General features: G+C 35.8%; 1 protein-coding gene across 1 annotated transcript in view; it reads left to right on the top strand.

Moving 5' to 3' along the window:
* LOC142347932 (multifunctional protein CAD-like) overlaps positions 1–19,790 on the top strand; it is a 155,846-nt gene that overhangs the window by 82,793 nt on the left and 53,263 nt on the right. Inside the window, exons 21-22 of the mRNA XM_075399097.1 lie at positions 14,870–15,079; positions 18,309–18,770. Of these exons, the coding sequence (XP_075255212.1) occupies positions 14,870–15,079; positions 18,309–18,770 (672 nt within the window). The remainder of the gene's footprint in view (positions 1–14,869; positions 15,080–18,308; positions 18,771–19,790) is intronic.

The raw sequence follows: 19,790 nt of genomic DNA, 5'->3' as shown, positions 1-19,790 counted from the left end.
GTGCTCCGATTTCCATGACATAGTCGTTGAGGCTATTGAAACTGTTAGCTAATCGATCGATATTTTCAGCGTTTTGAGACGTTCGCTGACAAGATCCGAAAATTCCTGTGATTCCACCGCATCCTCCGCTGCTCATTGCTATTCCTGGACCGAAATGTCCAATTCCAGCGACTGCGACTGCAATTGCAAGCGGGGCGGCTCGTTTTTGTCGATTTTGAGGGTCTTCTTCGACTCTGGTAAGGAGTTTTTCAGTCTCGTTGCGTAATTTAAGGACTTCAATTTCGGCTTCTATCGTTTCATTGAGTATCTTTGTGTAAAGCCAATAAACATTGAAGGCGTCTGTTTGATTCCGATATGTAGTGCTGTATGTCAGGTTGCAAAACTCTGATTGCGTGATCCACTTTTTGGAGAGTTCATTAAGTAGAGTCTCTACTTGTTGTCTGATCGTGAAATTATAACGAGGAAACGGTACTAAAAATTCCACGTTAACGAACTTTTCGGTAATTAGGATCTTTCCTTCCTTATGGAAGATGATTCCTTTATCCAGAGCTGCTGTTGTTTTAATCGGAGTCTCAAAACTGGGGCCGAAAAGTACGAGATTTAACACAATTGTAAGTAACATTTTCGTATTTCAATAATATCAACTATGTTTCAGGACAATCTTCTACTGATGTGGCTCTTCTGAGTGTTTCAACTGGTTCTCTTTGGTCCTCCGGTGTTTATTTGTTCATTTATTTACTGTACTCAGGCTTCTAGTTCTGGTTTTCTCAATATGGCACTTGTTTATGTGATGTTTGTTCATTTCAGGTGTACTTTAGTTTGTGATCATGTGTGTTGATGTGTATGTTTATTGATATTACTACTAAATATGGTGTTTAAACATGTTGAAGTGTGGTTATTTGGTTGAATAATGGGTGTGTGATAATGGGGATAGTGGTTGGGGGGGTCGAATTTTGCAGTCTTTACATGTTTTTTCGAGTTTTTCGGGGAGTAAATAGGGGAAAATGGGACAGTTAGTGAGTATTTAGCTAATATGTTGATGTCAGTGGTAGTAGTGACTGATTATTATGGCTTTTCAGCGTTGTTTGGTGCGTGTGTCAACAGTTAGTGCCTGAATTTGCTGAGTGAGAAGGTGCGCCGATGGAAAATAACTAGTTTCAGTTCAATTGTTTTGATTATCATGTAGTGTAGTTGCATTTATTGTTGAGTTTTTACTTATTATATGGCAATTGTGGCGTTAATAGTTGGTTTTTACTGTTGTAACTAGGAGCTGTGGTGTGTATGAGCATCTGGTAACATTTTAATTGCAGTGTGTGACTTTATAATGGCATATTGGTGGAAGTGAGTATTTGATGACATAACAACTTTTTTGATGTTTGAGCATTAACTTTAATTTACTTGTGAATTATTGATCATAGACTGTTTCTAATGGTTCTAGATACTTATCCTGGCTGTTAGCAGCACTCATGTGTAATTTGAACTGGTTTGGGAGAGTATTTGGTACTAATTTTCACATGTAATTTCTTCGTAATTTTGGTCATTTTTCCGCATCAGGGCTAGTGTGGCAAATATGTGAATTTTTCAATTTTTATTGAACTTTGGGCAAATTTGTTGGCTTGTCCCACTCAGTAGACATCGGTGGGGAATAACTATGCAATAAATTCAGGTTTTTGGACACTTTTTGGTCAACTTTTTTACTGATGTCTGAAAAAACGAAAAATGCGAAAAATTGAGGGCTCCAGCGTCACTCAATTTTTAAATTGCTCCGATCGGGCTCAAAATTGGTAGGTCGCTTTAGTGGCTTAAAAAATCCTGCAGCGCAAAAATTGGGCGCAATTTAAGCATTTTTTGCAAAGTTATGATTGTTTTCGTGATCTGAACCTGGCTATTTTTGAATCATGAATTTTCGGTCTAAATAAGTCTTCACTGTTCATACATTTTTGGTATTGAATGGTTAAAATGGTACTGTCTGTGCTTGGTACTAATGTATATTACTGAGTTATAGGGTTTGAAGCTATTTATCGGGTCAGAACATTGATTTTTTTGTCCAAAATGCTAATTTTTAAGCGTGGTTTTTCCACTATTTGAGCTTCTTCATGTCGGTCTGGTGATTCTCTAGTGGTCTAAATCAGGTGCTAACTGTTAGTACTGATATCTGTGGCTATCAGGGGTAGCATTTTGGTAGATTTGAAGTTGAATAACTTGTGTTTTGTGCCGGTTTTTCTGTGAAATTTACTAGATTTTTACTTGTGAAGCATCGTGTTTTGTGCATAAGTTGACATGGGTTGAAGATGATTGATTTTTGGCGGTAATTGTGGGTCATACTAGTGAGTACTATGTTGGTGGCAGCTTTTGGTGTGGTTTAATGCATGATTTGACTATAATATGTTGAGTTTTCACTTTAGAAATTCGGACCAAATTTTGTGAAATATGTGCAATTTTCGATTTTTTCACTTTTTTCAACATTTATGAATTTCTATGCAATTTTATTGGTTGATTAGGCTTGGACAACTACTAGGAAGACTGAATATTGAATATGGGCTCATAATTCGGCTATTTGATACTATTTTTATAGTCTAATTTTGGCTCTGTTTTGACAAATTTGAGAAGAGTTTGGTAGGCTTCAGTTTTTTGTTATTCTTTCAACTTTTTACTTAACAATATTCAATATTTTTGATATGAGCGTGTAGAGCTTGAGCATGCTGATGTTTTAAGGTAATAATATCGGATTTTTGATCAATATTTCGGATTTTATGAACATGTTCGTAAATTTTCAAAAAGTCTCCAAAATTGAGGGGCCCAGCGTCACTCAATTTTTAAAATGCTTCGATTGAGCTCAAAATTGGTGTATCGCTTTATCGGCTCACAAAACCCTGCAGCGCAAAAATTTGGGCGGTTTCAACTATTTTTTTTACGAGTTATAACGTTTTTGCTGCAGTGAACCTGGGTTTTTTGGAAAGGCCCAGATAGGGGATAGGTTATTGGCTATGAGGCTAAGAAAAACTTGTTCAAAATGAATGATATTGCTATGGTTGGACTGCTCATGAGTGGGGCTAACTGAATTAACAATAAAATTAGGCATATTCAGGTATTAAGATGCATTTTTGATCACTTTTTTAGAAATTTTACCTAAATTATTGTGATTTTTAGGGGGCTGGGAGTGCATATTCTGAGAGCTATAGATGTGGGCGTGCTAATGGTATGGTTAATTGCTGTCAGAAGTGAATAATATTGACTCTAGCTGGAAATAACTGAATTTTTCCTGACAAAATTGTGGCGATTTCAGAGCTTATTTGGGTTTAAGTCTTCATTATTGATACTGGGATGAGCTGGGACTGGTTTTTATGGTACTACAAAGCTAGTGGGGGGTTGCACTAGGGTTGTAGGGGGTATAGGTGGCTTTTATCGGGTCAGGTGGAGAATAAAATGACAAAATTTTCGAAGCGGAGGATTAAAGCAGAAGCGTAATTTTAGTTTTTTCGTCATTTTTCAACATGTACTTGGAAATATTGGGTTTTTATGGTTGTTTGAGGTTGTACCATGTGGGTGGCAGCTGGGAGTAGCTGCTGGAGGCATTTGGGACAGTTTTTGGCATATTTTTGGGGTATAATTTACACTACATTTTAATCAATTTTAGCACACTTTGGTAGGGTTCGGTATTTTTGTCATAACTCAACTTTTATTGATTTTTGACGGGATTTTTGGGTACTGGGATGTCAAGCGTGAGCAGTAGGATGGTCTAGGGCTACAAAATGGGTCAATTGAAGGTTTTTTGTAGGAGTTATGATTGAATTCGAGCGGATTTGAAAAGTGTCAAAAATTGAGGGCTCCAGCGTCACTCGATTTTTAAAGTTCTCCAAACCGCTTCAAAACTTGCATGTCGGTTCCTCGGCTTGAAAAATGCTGCAGCGCAAAAGTTTGGGATGATGGGAGCATTTTTCACAATTTTATGACTTTTTTTCTGAAGTGAACCTAGGATTTTCGGAAGGGTCAATTTTAGGCTAAGTTTTTGGTACTTAGAACGGGTCGAATTGGTTCAATTATAGCTGGAATCGCTTCTACTGGATAAGGGTTTTTCAGAACAATAGGTTAATCCAGGTTCAGACAAATAGTTCTGGAGATATAACAAAATAACTAGGATTTGAGGTCAAAATTTGTCGAATTTTTGGCGATTTTTGGACTTTAGGGCTAAATTGCTCAGGCTTGTTGGGCTTTTGGGGCAAATGAAGGGTACTGCTAGACTGTACTGGGTCTGTACATGCTAATGGATATAAATGGTTATGGGTAGAGGGTCGAAGACTTGACATATAAGCTCAAAAATGATGTTAAAATCCAATTTATCATAGCCACTGGCGAGTTTTGGAAGACTTAAGTGTGTAATTCCTGCATCTATTACTATTTCTCTCAGTTCATAGAGGCTTGCTAATACTGATTCGTATGTGGGTTTGTGGTAGTATCTAAATTTGGTAACTGAACTGAAGATATAACGTTCAGAAATGGGGTCGAAGTAAATTAAAACTGAGCCAATATCAGGTGGATATCATTCTAATTGCACTTGGGGCTGCTGGGTACCAGCTTTTGACTTGTCGGGCTAATCCCTTTGCCATTACAAGGTCTGCTGATATACAGTGTGCAAAAGAGTATGGTGAATATAAGATATCTGTTGGAGAACTTAGATATGTTGCATTTATTTCTTGACTAAAATGGTTTAAATTTTGATTAGATGAGCCTGGTGGAGATTTTTTCGATTGAGATCTAGTTACTGGTTTGTTTGCTGAACTGCTGGGCTTTTTCCCTGAATATTTTGCTATACTTGCTCTAACTTGATCTAGTTTTGTCTCTCTACTTGGTGTATTTGACTGTTGTGCTGCTTGTGCTGATGCTTTTATTGCTTCACGTTTTTCTTGTTCCAGTCTGGCACGTGCGTTTTTTGGTCTAGGACTGCCTGATCTTCTAACTTGGTTGGTTAGGTAAGGGTTTTTCCTATCTTCATCGTGTAACCATATTTGTCTAGTTATTTTAAATCCTTGGACATTTTTCTTCTGTTGGTATTCTGGTGATTTGAAAGCACTTTTTTCTGGTTGTCGTTTAGGGTGATAAGGCCGGGCTCTTAATTTTCTATCAGTTAACGCAAATTGTTCTTCACGTGTTTCTGGAGGCGAGTCACTATCGAATGGTTCTATTGACGGGCGAGGCTGTTGAGCTGGTAGGAACATTTCATCATCTGATGAAGATGATACGAGAGGAACACGAACTTCTGGTTCTTGATGTCTAATTTCGTCAGCAATTAATGGATTAACTGGTATTCGGGCAATTTGTTCTGCGTTCAGGTTTAGGTCAGCTAAATTTTCGTCTGAACTGCTATTTTCATTAAATAAGTTTGGAATTGCTTCATCTGAGCTTGAGGAATCAATTACTGGAAGATTAACTGGGGCAGTTCGTGGTCTAACTGCTGGTGCTACTACCCTTGGTGGGGCCGGTGGTGCTGCTGGAGGTGCTGCTACTGCTGGTCCTGCTAATGGTCCACCTAGAGGAACATTTATGGTCACTCTGACTGGATCTTGTTTCACTTTCTTGGATTGTTGTATCTCTGTTTCTTGCTCATTGATTAATTCTGGGATATGTTTATCAAATAGGTCAGGTTCCATGTGTTGTCTTCTCGACGGATCAGGTTGAAAGTTTACAGGATTGATGACTTCGAGATCTTCAGGAGTTTCACTTGGTTTAATTGGCTTCAGTCTGATGCGATGAACACATTGGGTGTAGTTCGTATTTACTTTTCGAATGATGTAATTAGAATCAGTAAGGGCTTTTTCCACTTTATATAGCGAAAGCCATTTCTGTACTTGGGAAGCTATTACTGTTGATTGTTCTAGTAGCTTAGGATTCAAAAGTAAACAGAGTGATTTCTCCAGAATCGGTTTTGCTGATGCTTTTTGATCATAATACTTTTTGTACTTCAAGTATGCAGTTGTTAGTTTTTCTTTGTTTTCTCCAAACTTTTGCATCATGGCATCTTGCAGTTCATTTACAAAATCGGAATTTACTGCTACTGCATCCATTATTTTTCTGGTGAACCGTATGTCAAGGGGTTTTATGGGTTCTCTGCCATGGAATGAAGTTGAAGGACAACAATTTGTCGCTGAATGATATGAAGTATTATGAATAAAGGTTGCAAGAGGAACATATTTATGCCAGGCTTTCCATTGTTCCTCAGTATTGAGTTTTAATATTCGTTTCAGTGGTCCGTGAGATCGTTCTACTGCTCCAATAGTTTGAGGGTGCTTTAGTGAGGCATGTTTTAACTTCACTTCTATTAAACTTGCTAACTCTGACATTAATTCAGAAGTGAAATTGGTTCCTAAGTCACTAAGTATTGTTTGAGGAATGTAGCTGTGCTGGAAGAACACCTTTACTAGTTCTCTGGCTACTGTATCAGCATATCCATTTGTTAATGGGACTGCAAATAGGTACTTTGTGAAGACATCTATTCCACTCAGAACATACTTATATTGTGATGACTTTAGGGGGCCTATTAAATCGATTTGTAGCATATCTCCTGGGTATGATTGTAGTGAACTGACTGCTTGCAGTTTCGGTGTGATTTGACTTTTTGGTACTCTGTTAAGTTGAAGACAAGTGAGGCAGTTTTTAATGAAGCTAATGAAATGTTCGGTGAAGCCTGGACAATAAAATCGCTTTCTAAATTCCTGAATTGTTGCTTTAATGCCTAAATGTCCTGCTGTTTGTGAATTATGGAGCCTGTATATAGTCTCTTTCCACAAATGCTTAGGTACGCAGAATTGTTTATGAAGTACTTTTCCAGTATCATCATAGAAATTCCGGTATAAGACATTCCCTTCAAGAATTAATCTGTTGAAGTGTTTGTGGTACTTTTTTAAATTGGTTGAGGCATACTTTAAATCTGGTTGTTGATTATTTTGTTGTATCCAGCTTATTACTGTTCTAATGTCTGTGTCTTTTTGCTGCTCCTCTGCTAAATTGAGGCTAATTAAGTTGTCTGTAAGATCTGGGAACTCATCTAATGGATTTGGGTACTCAATTGAATTTATTTCTTGTTTTCTTTTAAGTTTAAATAGCCCTTGAATTTCTGTGATTGATGAAATATTTTGTTGTTTTTTATAATGTTCGTAAACTCGGAGTTTTTTAAGGACTTCTAGTTCAGCGTTGTTAGCTTCGTCATCAAAATTGTCAATATCAAATAATACGTTCAATTCAACATCAGGATTTTGTGCTTCTGTATCAATTTCTATTTTTCGGACTGGAATTCTATCTGTTAATTTTAGACATTGTTGCTGTTTTGTCGTTCTCCAATCGAGAGAGGAAATCTGCAGCGTAATTAGCGCGTCCAGGAATGTGAGCAATTACTATATTAAAGGCGAGTATTCTGTCTAAACAATTCCAAAGAGATGGCGGTATTACTTTTGACTGGAAGAATTGTGTGAGGCTTTTGTTGTCAGTGAGTATAATTACTTGTTTACTTGATCCCCAAATGTAGTGCGAAAAGTAGTCCAGCGCGTAGTACAAAGCTAGGAACTCTTTGTAGTAAATTGAGAACTTTAATTGCGTTGCATTAAACAAATGCGATCCAAACGAAACGGGAGCGTATGTTTTCTTTTCTTTTTTTCCTGTTTCATTTACGTAGTCTTCCACCATTAGTACAAAACCTGCACCGTGGTAACTAGCGTCACAAAGAATTACATACTGTAGCCCTGGTTTTGGCAATCGCAAAGTTACATTCGATGCTTCCATTAAATATTTCTTTATTACTTCTAATGCCTTTACATGTTCTTCTGTGGTTTCTATTACTGCATCCTTCTTCAGGAGCTTGTAAAATGACATTAGTTTTTCACCTAAGTTTGGAATGTAATTTCGGAAGAATTGCGTGCAGCCGATTAATCGTTTTGTTATTTTCGAATTTTCTGGTGATATTCCTTCTGCACTGATGTTGTTTCCAAGAAATTTCATTGTGTCAGTTGCTATTTCACACTTTTCGGGTGACAATTTTAATCCAGATTGACGTATACACGTAAAAATTTCTCGTAAAGAGGGTACCAATTGTTCAAAATTTGTTACTGCATTTCCAATATCATCCATAAACTGGGTACAGTTTCCTGATGCTAAACATGGGTCCAAATAATGTCTAATGAAAGAGCTAAATCCGGTTACTGACTTATTCAATCCCTGTGCGAGACATTTATATGCATAAGTTCTCGAAGCAAAGTTAAATGCTAGCAGTTGCACTGATACATCGTCTGCCATTTGCACACAGTGGTATGCTTGAGAACAGTCAAAATTCGTAAACAATTTTTTCCCGGCAAAGTAATTTATTGCGTCACTCATGTTGGAAATCGGGAAGTTGGTATTCACGTAGTCATTTTTCAACAAGTGGTTTACTTTTCTCAAGTCAATTAATAGTCTGAGTCTTCCTGAATTCTTTCTTTGAGCGAAAAGTGGACTACTATATATTGATTTAGACAAAGTTGTTATCAGACCATAGTAATGCATTAGTGCTAGTTCTACTTGTAACTCATTTCTCAAATGCACAGGTGTTGGAGGACCTTGTTCATAAATTGGTATACTTCTTTCTGGAGTTAACTTTTTTTTAAAATCTGTATTATATCCGACGTCAAATCTGTGTTATGCGAAAATGTCGCTGAATTCGACTAATAATTCACCTACTACTGCTTTTTGCTCATCATTGAGGGCTGATTTTTCCCACGGAAACTTGCTCAAAATGTTATTTTATCCTGATGGTTACCCTTAGGATCTAATTTCTCCATTTCTTGCAGTTTTAGCAGTTGCTCATAGATATCTCTCTGCAAGGGCGACAAGTTTGTCGGATCTGGGCACGTTTCAGGCGTTGGGAACCATAGTTTTTCATATTCTGGTGCTGGTTTCGCTGGTTGAGCTTTTCTTTTTGGGGTGTCTGTAACTTGAATTAGTTGATTTATTTTGTTAAATAATTTTCGCTCATTTTTGCCACATTAATTAATTGAGGATCTACTTCTAACAACTTTTCAGCTTGGTCTGATGTTAAGAATGAAAATTTGGCTATTTCTTTGCCTTTATTTATGGTAATTGGGTGATCGGTAATGTTCAGGACATAGATGTACAGAATGTTATTTTCAGCAACTTTACTTAAAGAGGATGTTAAAATTACTTCACTGTCTTTTTCAAATATTTCGTTTGGAATTATTACCCCACAGAGTTCAGTGAATGATTCTAGTTTATCACAAAACTTGCATTCTAATACTGCTTGTTGATTTGGCTGTAAGACTTGCTTTTTCTGTGTATAAACTCCAAATTTTTTACGTTTTACCACTCTTCTAGGTTGCTTTTCTGGCTTTATTTCGTTTATTTGTAGTGTTTGATCAGGGAATTTAATGTAGCTTTGTCCTGGGCAGATGCTTACTTTATGTTTAAAAAAGAATGGGTTGCCTAGGATTACAGGAGTTGTGACAATTAATACAAGGAAATCTTCTGTAAATGTTTGTGTGCCCAATTTAAATGTAATTTTATTTGCTTTATCAATTTTAACTATGTTGCCGTTTGCCATTTTAACTTTGTCTAGATCTGGCTTTTCTATTTCTGTTATTGAATTGATATTTGTATTAATTAGTTCCTTGTAAAACTCACGACTTATCACATTTGCAAATGCTCCTGTATCAACTAGTGCGCGTCTTTCTAATTCTCCATTAAATTTAACTTTAACATAGGATAATGTTCTGCCTAAAAGTGGGACAATGCTGAATAGTTGCTGCACATGTGGTATTGGCTTTGGTACTGGTTGAGGTACTTGTGTTGGGAGTTGCACAGAATTATTAACTTTACTTTTATTATTACTTTTGCGTTTTCTACGCTTTTTATTATTTTTGTTATAAACTGGTTCTATTACTTTATCTAAACTAGGACTAGACGTGCTTTCGTTATAATAGTTAACTGAGTTTTTATAATTTTTATTTTGTTTTTTTTTAAGTTGGGTGGCTTTATTAGTTTTTTTGTTGATTAAATGGGAAATTCATACCTCTCATATTTCTATTTTGAGAGTTACTTGCACGATTAAACTGATTTGATTGTTGAGTGCTATATCGGTTGTGTACTGGTGCTGGACTATCATAAACTATACCCTGTCTAAGAAGGTTTTGAGGGGTATTTTTGTTGGGAACCGATAAACAGGTCTATTAACATAAGATGGGTGAATAAATGGGGGACTATCTGAAGGTTCGGTCCAATAATTACGAGTTTGTGGCTGTTCGTTATAATAAAACGGACTAGGGGCATTAAATTGCGGTCTAAACTCTCAGTAATTATTAGCACGAGGGGCGTATTGTTGCTGGGGCCGATATTTTGGCTGAAATTGGCGATAACTAGACTGATATTGGGGATAATTTGGTCGATAATTTTGGTTTTGGGGGCGGAAATTTTGTCTATAACTTTGTTTATAAACTTGCTGTGGATAATGTGGTGTAAAAATATTAACTGGGTCTTGTTCTGGGGGCTCAGGGGCTCATTTTTAGGTGCTATTCTCTGCTCAAGTTTTTGCTCAAGTTCTTTTTGATTATTTGAAATAGTTGTTATTGCTTTCAACATTTTATCAGTGTTTGTTTCCGTTATTTCATTAAATCCGTCGTCAAAATACTCTTCTCTATTACACATCTCCCTTATTGCAATTTGTTGGCTAAGGTGCATAACTGATCTATTGTATCTGTGTCTGGCCTTTCTAAGAGCTTAGGCTTGAGCCAGTTTGGCATAGACTTAATGAAAAAACGCTTTATTTGCTCGTTTTTTCGATTTTCTGACATTTCAATGGCAGATTCTCTTGCTGCTGTCTCTTTCGAATCTACGGACTTCAGCATCACCTCCTCCTGCTGCCGCTACTACTATTTCAGGTGCTGGATATGCTTTATTGGCCTCTGTTCTTAACTTTACTAAGAAATTCTTAACTGTGTCTGTTTTTGGATTGAACTTTTGATTTTCTAACTTTATGATTCTAATTTCTCTCAAGTTATCCTGCGTGAATCTGTTCCTTAGAGCTGTTATACTGTCTTCAAAGACTAGTCGGGTAGCCTCTGGTAAGGTCAAGAAGTATCGCAAGGCATCTCCATTTAAATGTAATTGCAAAAAGTTCGCTTGTTGTGCGTTTGCGATTGCTGCGACTCCGATTGCACCTGTTATTAGTTGTTCAAACTCGTTAAAATTGTCCGTTTCTGATCCGGAAAAGGGCGTGGTGTTGATCTGCGCGTGTGCCATTTTGCTTTTTACCCGTTTAGTTTATATACTTTTTGTTCAATCAGTCTTGTTTTCGTCCTAAAGTATTAAATAGCACGCTTAACTTAACTTAATGGAGAGATTAAGGGGATTGAAGTGAAGACAACAGTTAAATGAATAGCACAAGAATATCAAAAGAAACTACTGAAACCATTCGTTCTAAAAATAATAAAGAAGGGCTGCTTATAAGCCTATTCCTAAAGCTCCGGTCGAATCGTCAGACTTATATCGTTGAAGCCGTATGGGCCGCCGAAGTCTCACCTCTAAAGAGTGCCCCTTAGTCTAGGAAAATTCGTGGGGACCACGACCGCACAGGCCTTGTGGAAGCTGCACTCAGATAGGCAACAGCATAATTGACCGAAGTCACTGTTTGATTCTATTTTTTATTTTGTTTAAATTTATGTTTTGCCCTCTTTTAGTTAATATTTAAGTGATGGTTTCAGTAATTTAGCTTATTCTGATGTTATCTGATAATCAGTGATGATGTTATCAAGGTTAATTTCTTTATCAGATTGAAGTTTGTGACGGATAATTCCAAATTTACGAGATTTCTGATTTAAAATTTTGCTGTCAAATAAATTGCGACACGTTTGTCATCTTTATCTAGCACATAAATAACGATAGACTTATAAAATGAAGAGGAAAAAGCGGTTACTATCTGAGCTTGTGTTTTATTGCTGTTATGGGTGTAGTTGATGTTATTGCCTTCGATATGTTCAACAAAATTGGGGGAAGCGCGACAATTATTAATAGCAGGGAGAATTTGTTCTTTATAAATTGACATAAATAAAGCACCAAAATTAATTTTACAAATTCATTTACTCACAATATCCTCGTTTGCAAATACCCTGTGTTGTTTTTGTCCGTTGTGGCGGCTGTGGTTGAGTTTGTTCCAGTTATTGTCCACTCAAACACTTTTGAATTGTTGTTACACTTAGTCCACAGAGACACAAACACAGTTTCCACCCATTCTTTCCTTTGTTACTGCTTTGTACGTTATCATTTTACTCGAGAAGGAAGAGCTGGATGTGATTCTGGATGATTGGAGGCTCTTAAGGTAATGAAGAAAAAGAGAGAAAACAACAAAATAAAGGAAGAAAATATCGAAGTTATCAAGAAATTAATCAAAGTTTTGGTTCGTTAAACTGGAAAACAGTTAATAACTCCTGTCACCATGTTACGCACTGATTTATAAAGTTCTTATCCTTGGTGTTATTGATGTAAATTATGGAGATAATCTAAAGTAATTATTGCCATTTTTTCCAAGGACTTATTTTGATGTTTCACAGTGCGGGTTTTAGCAGATATATTTTTAATAAAGCTAGCTAGTGATAGCCTTTTATTGAGCGGTTCGGATGTGCGATATATCCACTAGTTGCCTTGGTTTAGAAGTATTTGTGATCCCAACATTTGTTTCTAACAAGTAGTCTCTGACTTAGAAGAAATTCCAAAAGAATTGCCAGTTCAATCTTTTATTATTTTCTCTGTTAAAATAAAGCAAAGTTACAATAATAGAAAGAAAGTTTTAGTTTTTATCAACTGGTTTCTGAGTCGGCTCGCTGGTGTTCTGGAGATAGTGGGTTCCGCAAGATTGTGCCTTGAGTTGTATTGGTCCTTCGCAAATATTTACTGATTTTCAAGTAGGGCGATTTCCGGCTTTTGTACGTCTCTTGGTGTTTGTTCAGTACATATACAATTCCGTATTAGCACCTACTTTATCAGAATAATTACTTCACCAAGTACATAATCTCTCTTGAAGTTATTTACTGATTATGTGAATTTATCTTCAAGAAACTCAAAAAAGTAAATATTGAGGCTTTTAGGCACTTGAAGTGTTTGCTAGTAAAACTGTCAATCTGCGGTTGTTTTTTTGTAAATATAAACAAATTAAGGGCAACAGGCCTAGATGGACATACTGGCTATATATGAACTTGAAACTAAATGAATATTAATTAATATAAAGCACTGAATTATGGATATTTTAAGGAATATCATCACGAAACTATGAGGGACGAAATAGGGGCGTGACACCCATATATTCCAAAATCACAAAATTTTATGAAAGCTTTTAGTACTCAAGGCAAAAACCATTCCTTAAAACATAAACATGCAGAGACGGCAAATTAAATCTTGCACCAAGGAATATACGTCCTCTCTGCTGAGACTAAGCTACAAATTCACAGATAAAAAGATGAAAATTGGCCAAAAGTTAAAAATCTACTGTTTTTTAAAACAAATGTTTTTAAAACAAGTCAAAAGATAAGCATTCGCTTCAAACAACGTTTTATAGCTGCTTAGGGTGCCGTCAATAGTGAGACTAGTCATATGACTACATAATAACAAACAAATAGAACTCAAAATTGCAGAGTTTTTAATTGAATATATAATAGATGTTCACTAGACTTGCCCTTCATTTAAATGGGAGACATCGATAGCCATAATTTGAAAGTGTTCCAATTTAATAACGTTTGGGGTATGAATATGAAAGAAACAAAAATGTTTTTTTAAAAGAAATTCTTTTCTAAAAATTCACAATTAGAACAACAGCCTTGATATTGCTGCTCATCCCATAAAGTAAATGCAATTGTTCCAACTGTTAGAGACATATATAATTTGACAAAAAGTCTGTATCAAAAATAATAGATGAATTTTGGATATCGAGTTAATTTAGGAAAAAACTGGGAACTTTTAATTCCAGAACACTCTCATAGGAAGCGGAAGCAGAAATTTGCCTTCTGAAATTGGGAAGATTGTGTTAGCATTTTTCAGTTTTAGCATTTTTGAGGTTATAGTGTTTTCCAGTGTGCTTTAGAAGCAATATTGTTGCTTTGTTTTTATGAGAAAAGACTAAGCTTTGTTTAGCCAAAATAATAGCCAAAAATTTGGATCAAACAGATCATCAACACTCCTCTGCCCTTAAAGTTAAATTCAATAATAAAGCCAAATTGAGGAAAAATTCTGAAAATGTGAACAAAAACGACAGAAATCAGTTAAATATGATCAGTTAAATATGTTCTTAGAACTTTAAATCTCTATAATTCCGTTGAAAAAAAAAAACGAAATTAAAATCTTTTCAATTCTCGCTGCTGCGCTGGATTGGCTGTCTAATAGTACCACTCACAACTTTCTCCGATGAATACATCGATGGGACAATTTTGACTGAACAAAGAAACCAGTTGTGCATATAGTTCCCTCCCCCACCAAGGTGGGTCGGAACAGCAAGTTGAGTGAGTCTGAACTGGTTTCAGAAACGTAGAATGAACTGGCTGCAACTATGTAACGGACGGTGACAACAATGGTATTCCTGTATCGAAATGATTGAAATATTATATGGCCCCTGAAGAGGAAGACGGGGACTTTTCTTATTCACCCTGTTGAATTCGTGCCTCTGTAATTGATATTTGAAGCTTTTTCAAACAATAACCAGTGCAAGTGCATGCATTAGTTTGTTCACATATGATTATGAAGGCAAGAATCTTTTTCAATAGGGAAACAGTTTGGAGATCTGATAAAAATGACCTCTGAAGTGATGAAATTGGAAACAATTCTAGTATTTGACAGTTGGTATGAATTTTAGAAGACTGGGCTTCTGGCACTGCAGCTGCATTGGCTGGAGGAGTGACAATGGTGGTTGCAATGCCAAACACTAAGCCATCAGTTGTCGATCTTTCCTCACTTGAGCACGCATTCTCGTGTGCATCTAGAGGTGCCAGGTGTGACTTCGCCCTCTTTGTTGGTGCTACGGAGAACAATGCTAGTTTGGTGCCTGCTCTTACGGCCTACTCTGGTGAGAAATTTTGCTGCAAAGAAAATGTGGAAAGGCATATCTTTATAATTGCTCTCAAACGAAGTTTGTAGCAATTATATTAGTCCTGTTGGCCTTTTTTTAATGCGATTTTTTTTTCGATTGACCGTTTTTTTGTCTGACCCATTTGACTTCTCGTCCTAAAAAACGGATAAACAGGTAGCTCCCAGCGGACATTAAGTTTCATTAGAGGCACTTAGCCGCGTTTAGTAGTCCTTCAGGTGCTTTGTGTAGTGAAGCTACTGGGAAGGCCCTAATTTACGGTTGAAAGATCATTTTTAGCAGTTTTTGAACGCAAAATAATGCATTTTCGTCATTTTTCGAATTTTTTGTTGGGGCAGTCTAAAATTTAAAATTAAGGCTGTTTAAAGTTGATAAAGGTCTTTTGCTATACATACGTACTTTTTATAACCATTTTAAGAGCTCTATGTTTTGGTAATCCAAACAAAAACACGCAAATTAAAACTAATTTTCATAATTTTTTTCAAGGTTTTTGAAAATTTTTGAGTTTGTTGACATTAGCTGTCTAGGAACCTGTGTAGGGTTTGATAATAGATTATTGCATAGTTTCTAGTGGTAATGGAGTGGTTTTCAACATTTCAACATCACGAATTTTAGCATTTTTTTTTGATAAAACGCGCAAATTTCTATTTTTTTTGATAATTATTTTTCATTAATCACGTCATTATTCGCCCCAGACGCAGCGGCCAGAAACTTCCTTAAAGGTCTGATAATAAATTATTGAAAAAATTTATTGGCCATGGAATAGTTTTCAACTTTTTAATATCACAAGTTGTAGCAATTTTTTGATAAAAATTGCAGTTTTTCAGTTTTTAAATTTTTTTTGTCAAAGTTTGGCTTTTTCCGGCCTCAAGAGCCAAGGAAGCTCCACTAGGGTTTGATACTAGGTTACTTAATAGTTTCTAGGTGTAAAAGAATGTTTTCCAAGATTTTGACGTCATGAATTTAAGCAATTTTTTTTAAAGTTCAATTTTTAAGTTTTTTTAAATATTTCTTATTCATTTTTTTCCGGCGCGAGGGGCCTCCTCTGAGGTTCGATAATTTGCTGCATAGTTTCTAGAGTTATTGGAGTAGTTATCAAGATTTTAATGACTCGAGTTTTGGTAATTTTTTGATAAAATATATATTTTTATGGTTTATTTAAAACTTTATGGATCTTTGAGCCAGTGAAACTATTGCAGGGTTGAAATGGAGATACTGGATAGTCTCTTGAGACAATAAATTGGTTCCGAAGTTGTTAATAGCACGAATTTTGGCAAATTTTAGTTAAAATGTTCCATTTTTTCTTTAAAAAATATTGAATGTGTGTCCTTACGATCATTACTGGCGAACGAAACTTAAGTCTTGCAGATAGGTTACTTGACAGACAACAGATGATTTGGAACATTTTTACACTCTGAAATAAATACAGGTCTTTTGCTATACATACGTACTTTTTATAACCATTTTAAAAGCTCTATGTTTTGGTAATCCAAACAAAAACACGCAAATTAAAACTAATTTTCATAATTTTTTCAAGGTTTTTAAAAATTTTTGAGTTTGTTGACCCGTAGCTGTCTAGGAACCTGTGTAGGGTTTGATAATAGATTTTTGCATATTTAGTGGTAATGGAATGGTTTTCAACATTTTAACATACGAATTTTAGCATTTTTTTTTTGACAAAACGTGCATTTTTTTTTCAATTTTTTTGACATTTTTTCATTACTCACGTCATTATTCGCCCCAGACGCAGGGGCCAAAAAACTTTCCGGAAGGTCTGATAATAAGTTACTGAAAAAATTTATTGGCCATGGAATATTTTTCAACTTTTTAATATCACAAGTTGTAGCAATTTTTTGATAAAAATTGCAGTTTTTCAGTTTAAATTTTTTGTTGTCAAATTTTGGGTTTTTCCGGCCTCAAGAGTCAAGGAAGCTCCACTAGGGTTTGATACTAGGTTACTTTATAGTTTCTAGGTGTAAAGGAATGTTTTCCAGGATTTTAACTTGATGAATATAAGCAATTTTTTAAAAGTTCAGTTTTTAAGTTTTTTGAATATTTTTTTGTCATTTTTTCCGGCACGAGGGGCCTCTCTGAGTTTTGATAATTTGCTGCATAGTTTCTAGAGTTATTGAAATGGTTATCAAGATTTTAATGAATCGAGTTTTGGCAATTTTTTGATAAAATATACATTTTTATGGTTTATTTAAAACTTCATTAAGTTTATGGATCTTTATGAGCCAGTGAAACTATTGCAGGGTTGAAATGGAGATACTGGATAGTCTCTGGAGACAATAAATTGGTTCTGAAGTTGTTAATATCACGAATTTTAGCAAATTTTATTTTAAATGTTCCATTTTTAAAAAAAAAATTTTGAGTATGTGTGTCCTTACGATCATTACTTGCCAACGAAACTTAAGTCTTGCAGATTGGTTAGTTGACAGACAAAAGATGATTTTGAACATGTTTACACTCTTAAATGTGGAAATTTTTCTTTTGAATTATGAACCTTCAGTGTTTTATATGATTTAATTACTAACAAGGCTACAAAACTAGAAGTTGCAGAGTTCAATCTCATCATGAAAAATATTTCTCGCTCTCTTTCTCTCTCTCTCTCTCTCTCTCTCTCTCTCTCTCTCTCTCTGTGTGTGTGTGTATGTCGGTCGGGGTTTCTCTCTTTCTTTCTTTTTTTGATGCGCATTTCAGCTGCTCTTATGTGGCGTGATGTCATCATCTATTGCCCTCACCTCACGCGGCTTCAATTAAGCTAAAGCTAGCCTCACTAAACCGTGGCTAGCTACTGACGCTGCGTTCTCCTGGAATACAGTTTTCTAATTCTCCCCTCAAAATTTAGTTCACCGTCAATTTTACTTTAAAAAATTGTTCATGTATGAAATGAAGCGATCATAGAAGCAATTGGAAGGCTGAAGATGGCCGATTCTGTAACAACTTTTTCTATATTGTTTTTTTTTCTGTGGGGGAAAACATTCTCAAATGGATTGCGTATAGTGCGGATAGATGAAAAGAGAAAAGAGAATATATTTCACAATTCATTTTAAATCATAACAGGCCAACGTAAAAATACTATCATAGCAGTTCTACCATAGCAAGCTTTGCCTCAAGGTAATTGAGAAATATTTTAATTATTCAATTCAAAAAATCCACAATAGGCGCCTAAGATGACTTTTCACAATTCTTGAAATCATTTCAGGAACTGCATCTGTTGATTCAAAACCTCTCGTGTTCGGCTCGGCTGTCAAAATGTATCTAAACGACACTTTCTCAACATTGAAATTGACAAGCATGTCGGATTGGGCCAAGCATTTTGAATCATGTCCTCGAGACATACCCTTGTGCGTCCATGCAGAAGGTCACACTATGGGATCTGCAATCCTATTGGCTGAGATGTTCAACCGTCATCTCCACGTTTGCCACGTATCAACTAAAGACGAAATTGAGCTGATAAAACTTGCCAAGTCTCGAAATGTGAAGATTACGTGTGAAGTTTGTCCACATCATCTGTTTTTGACCAAAGATCAGTTGGCGGAAAAAGGCGGATGTTGTGGCGGAATTGTGGGAAGGAAGGAAGTAAGGCCCAGATTGGCGGAGAAAGCGGATCAGAACGCACTTTGGGAAAATCTTGATGTCGTGGATTGTTTCGCAACTGACCATGGTGAGGTTTTGTCGTTTGTGATTTGCTTTTTTACTCGAACCTTTTATCTGATTGAAATCTTGGCCTGACGATACTTAACAAAAACAAATTGATCGACGCAAAAGTTTTGATTGTGAAACATAAGACATCTGAGCTTATTTTCTAGATAAGCGTTAGCTGAATCTACTTGAAGGTTCATTTTGTACCCCCAATTTTTGTAAGGTTCATTTTCTATACTAGCTTCTGTCAAGTCACTTTACGTTTTTCTAAGGTAGCTCCTATTCTATAATTTTATATTTTGACGTACTTTTAGATATAGGTAGGTGTCTTTGTTAGATGTTGGTTGTTTAGATTTGTGTAATTAACTAGGTTTATTGATCGATATGAACAGTTGCAACTGTGGGAATCGTTTTCGAGATGCCGAGCAAAATAATTTTTAGTGGATTTAATGCTATAATAGGCGAAGATAAGCTTCGCAAAGCACATTGTTACCAGATGGGGTTCCAAAATAATAGAAGAACGTATGGTCTAGACTAATGCAGTATTTTGTCTAGTTTCGCCTCAATGTAAGTAGTTTTTGGAGGATTTTCAATTTTACGAACCTGGTGTTTTCTAGCTTATTATTCCGTGAAGTGTAAGTGAAATCGGATGTAAGAATCAATACGGCACATGAAAATAAGCGTTTAGAGCGCATTCTGTTGTACAAAAATCAAAAGCAAAGAGAAAAGAGCGAGAAAGTTGTGAAAATGTGAGGGATTTCAATTTTGCTGTTTATATATGAGCATTGTGTTGAATATTTTGATTCACATTAGTTTTTACAAGCGGCAAAGCGATAGCTGAGGGTATCATTGGCCTTCTCTTGGTTTTTTTGCGTCAATGGGATTGTGGTTACGACCATATGACGTCACAATATCTTCAAAACTGCTTATTTCATGCAATTTCGTTCTTTCATTCGTTCATGCAATTTCAACTGAAGTGCGTGTGTGACGTCATTTTTCGCTCGAAGTGAAGCGATTTTTTTTGCTCATTCGCTTGATTAAA

This window comes from Convolutriloba macropyga, chromosome 10 (assembly GCF_964194025.1).
Source record: "Convolutriloba macropyga chromosome 10, txConMacr16.3, whole genome shotgun sequence".
In the NCBI taxonomy this organism is placed as follows: domain Eukaryota; kingdom Metazoa; phylum Xenacoelomorpha; order Acoela; family Convolutidae; genus Convolutriloba; species Convolutriloba macropyga.
Note: the sequence above shows the minus strand (reverse complement) of the source record. Positions and strands in the feature narration are given on the sequence as shown.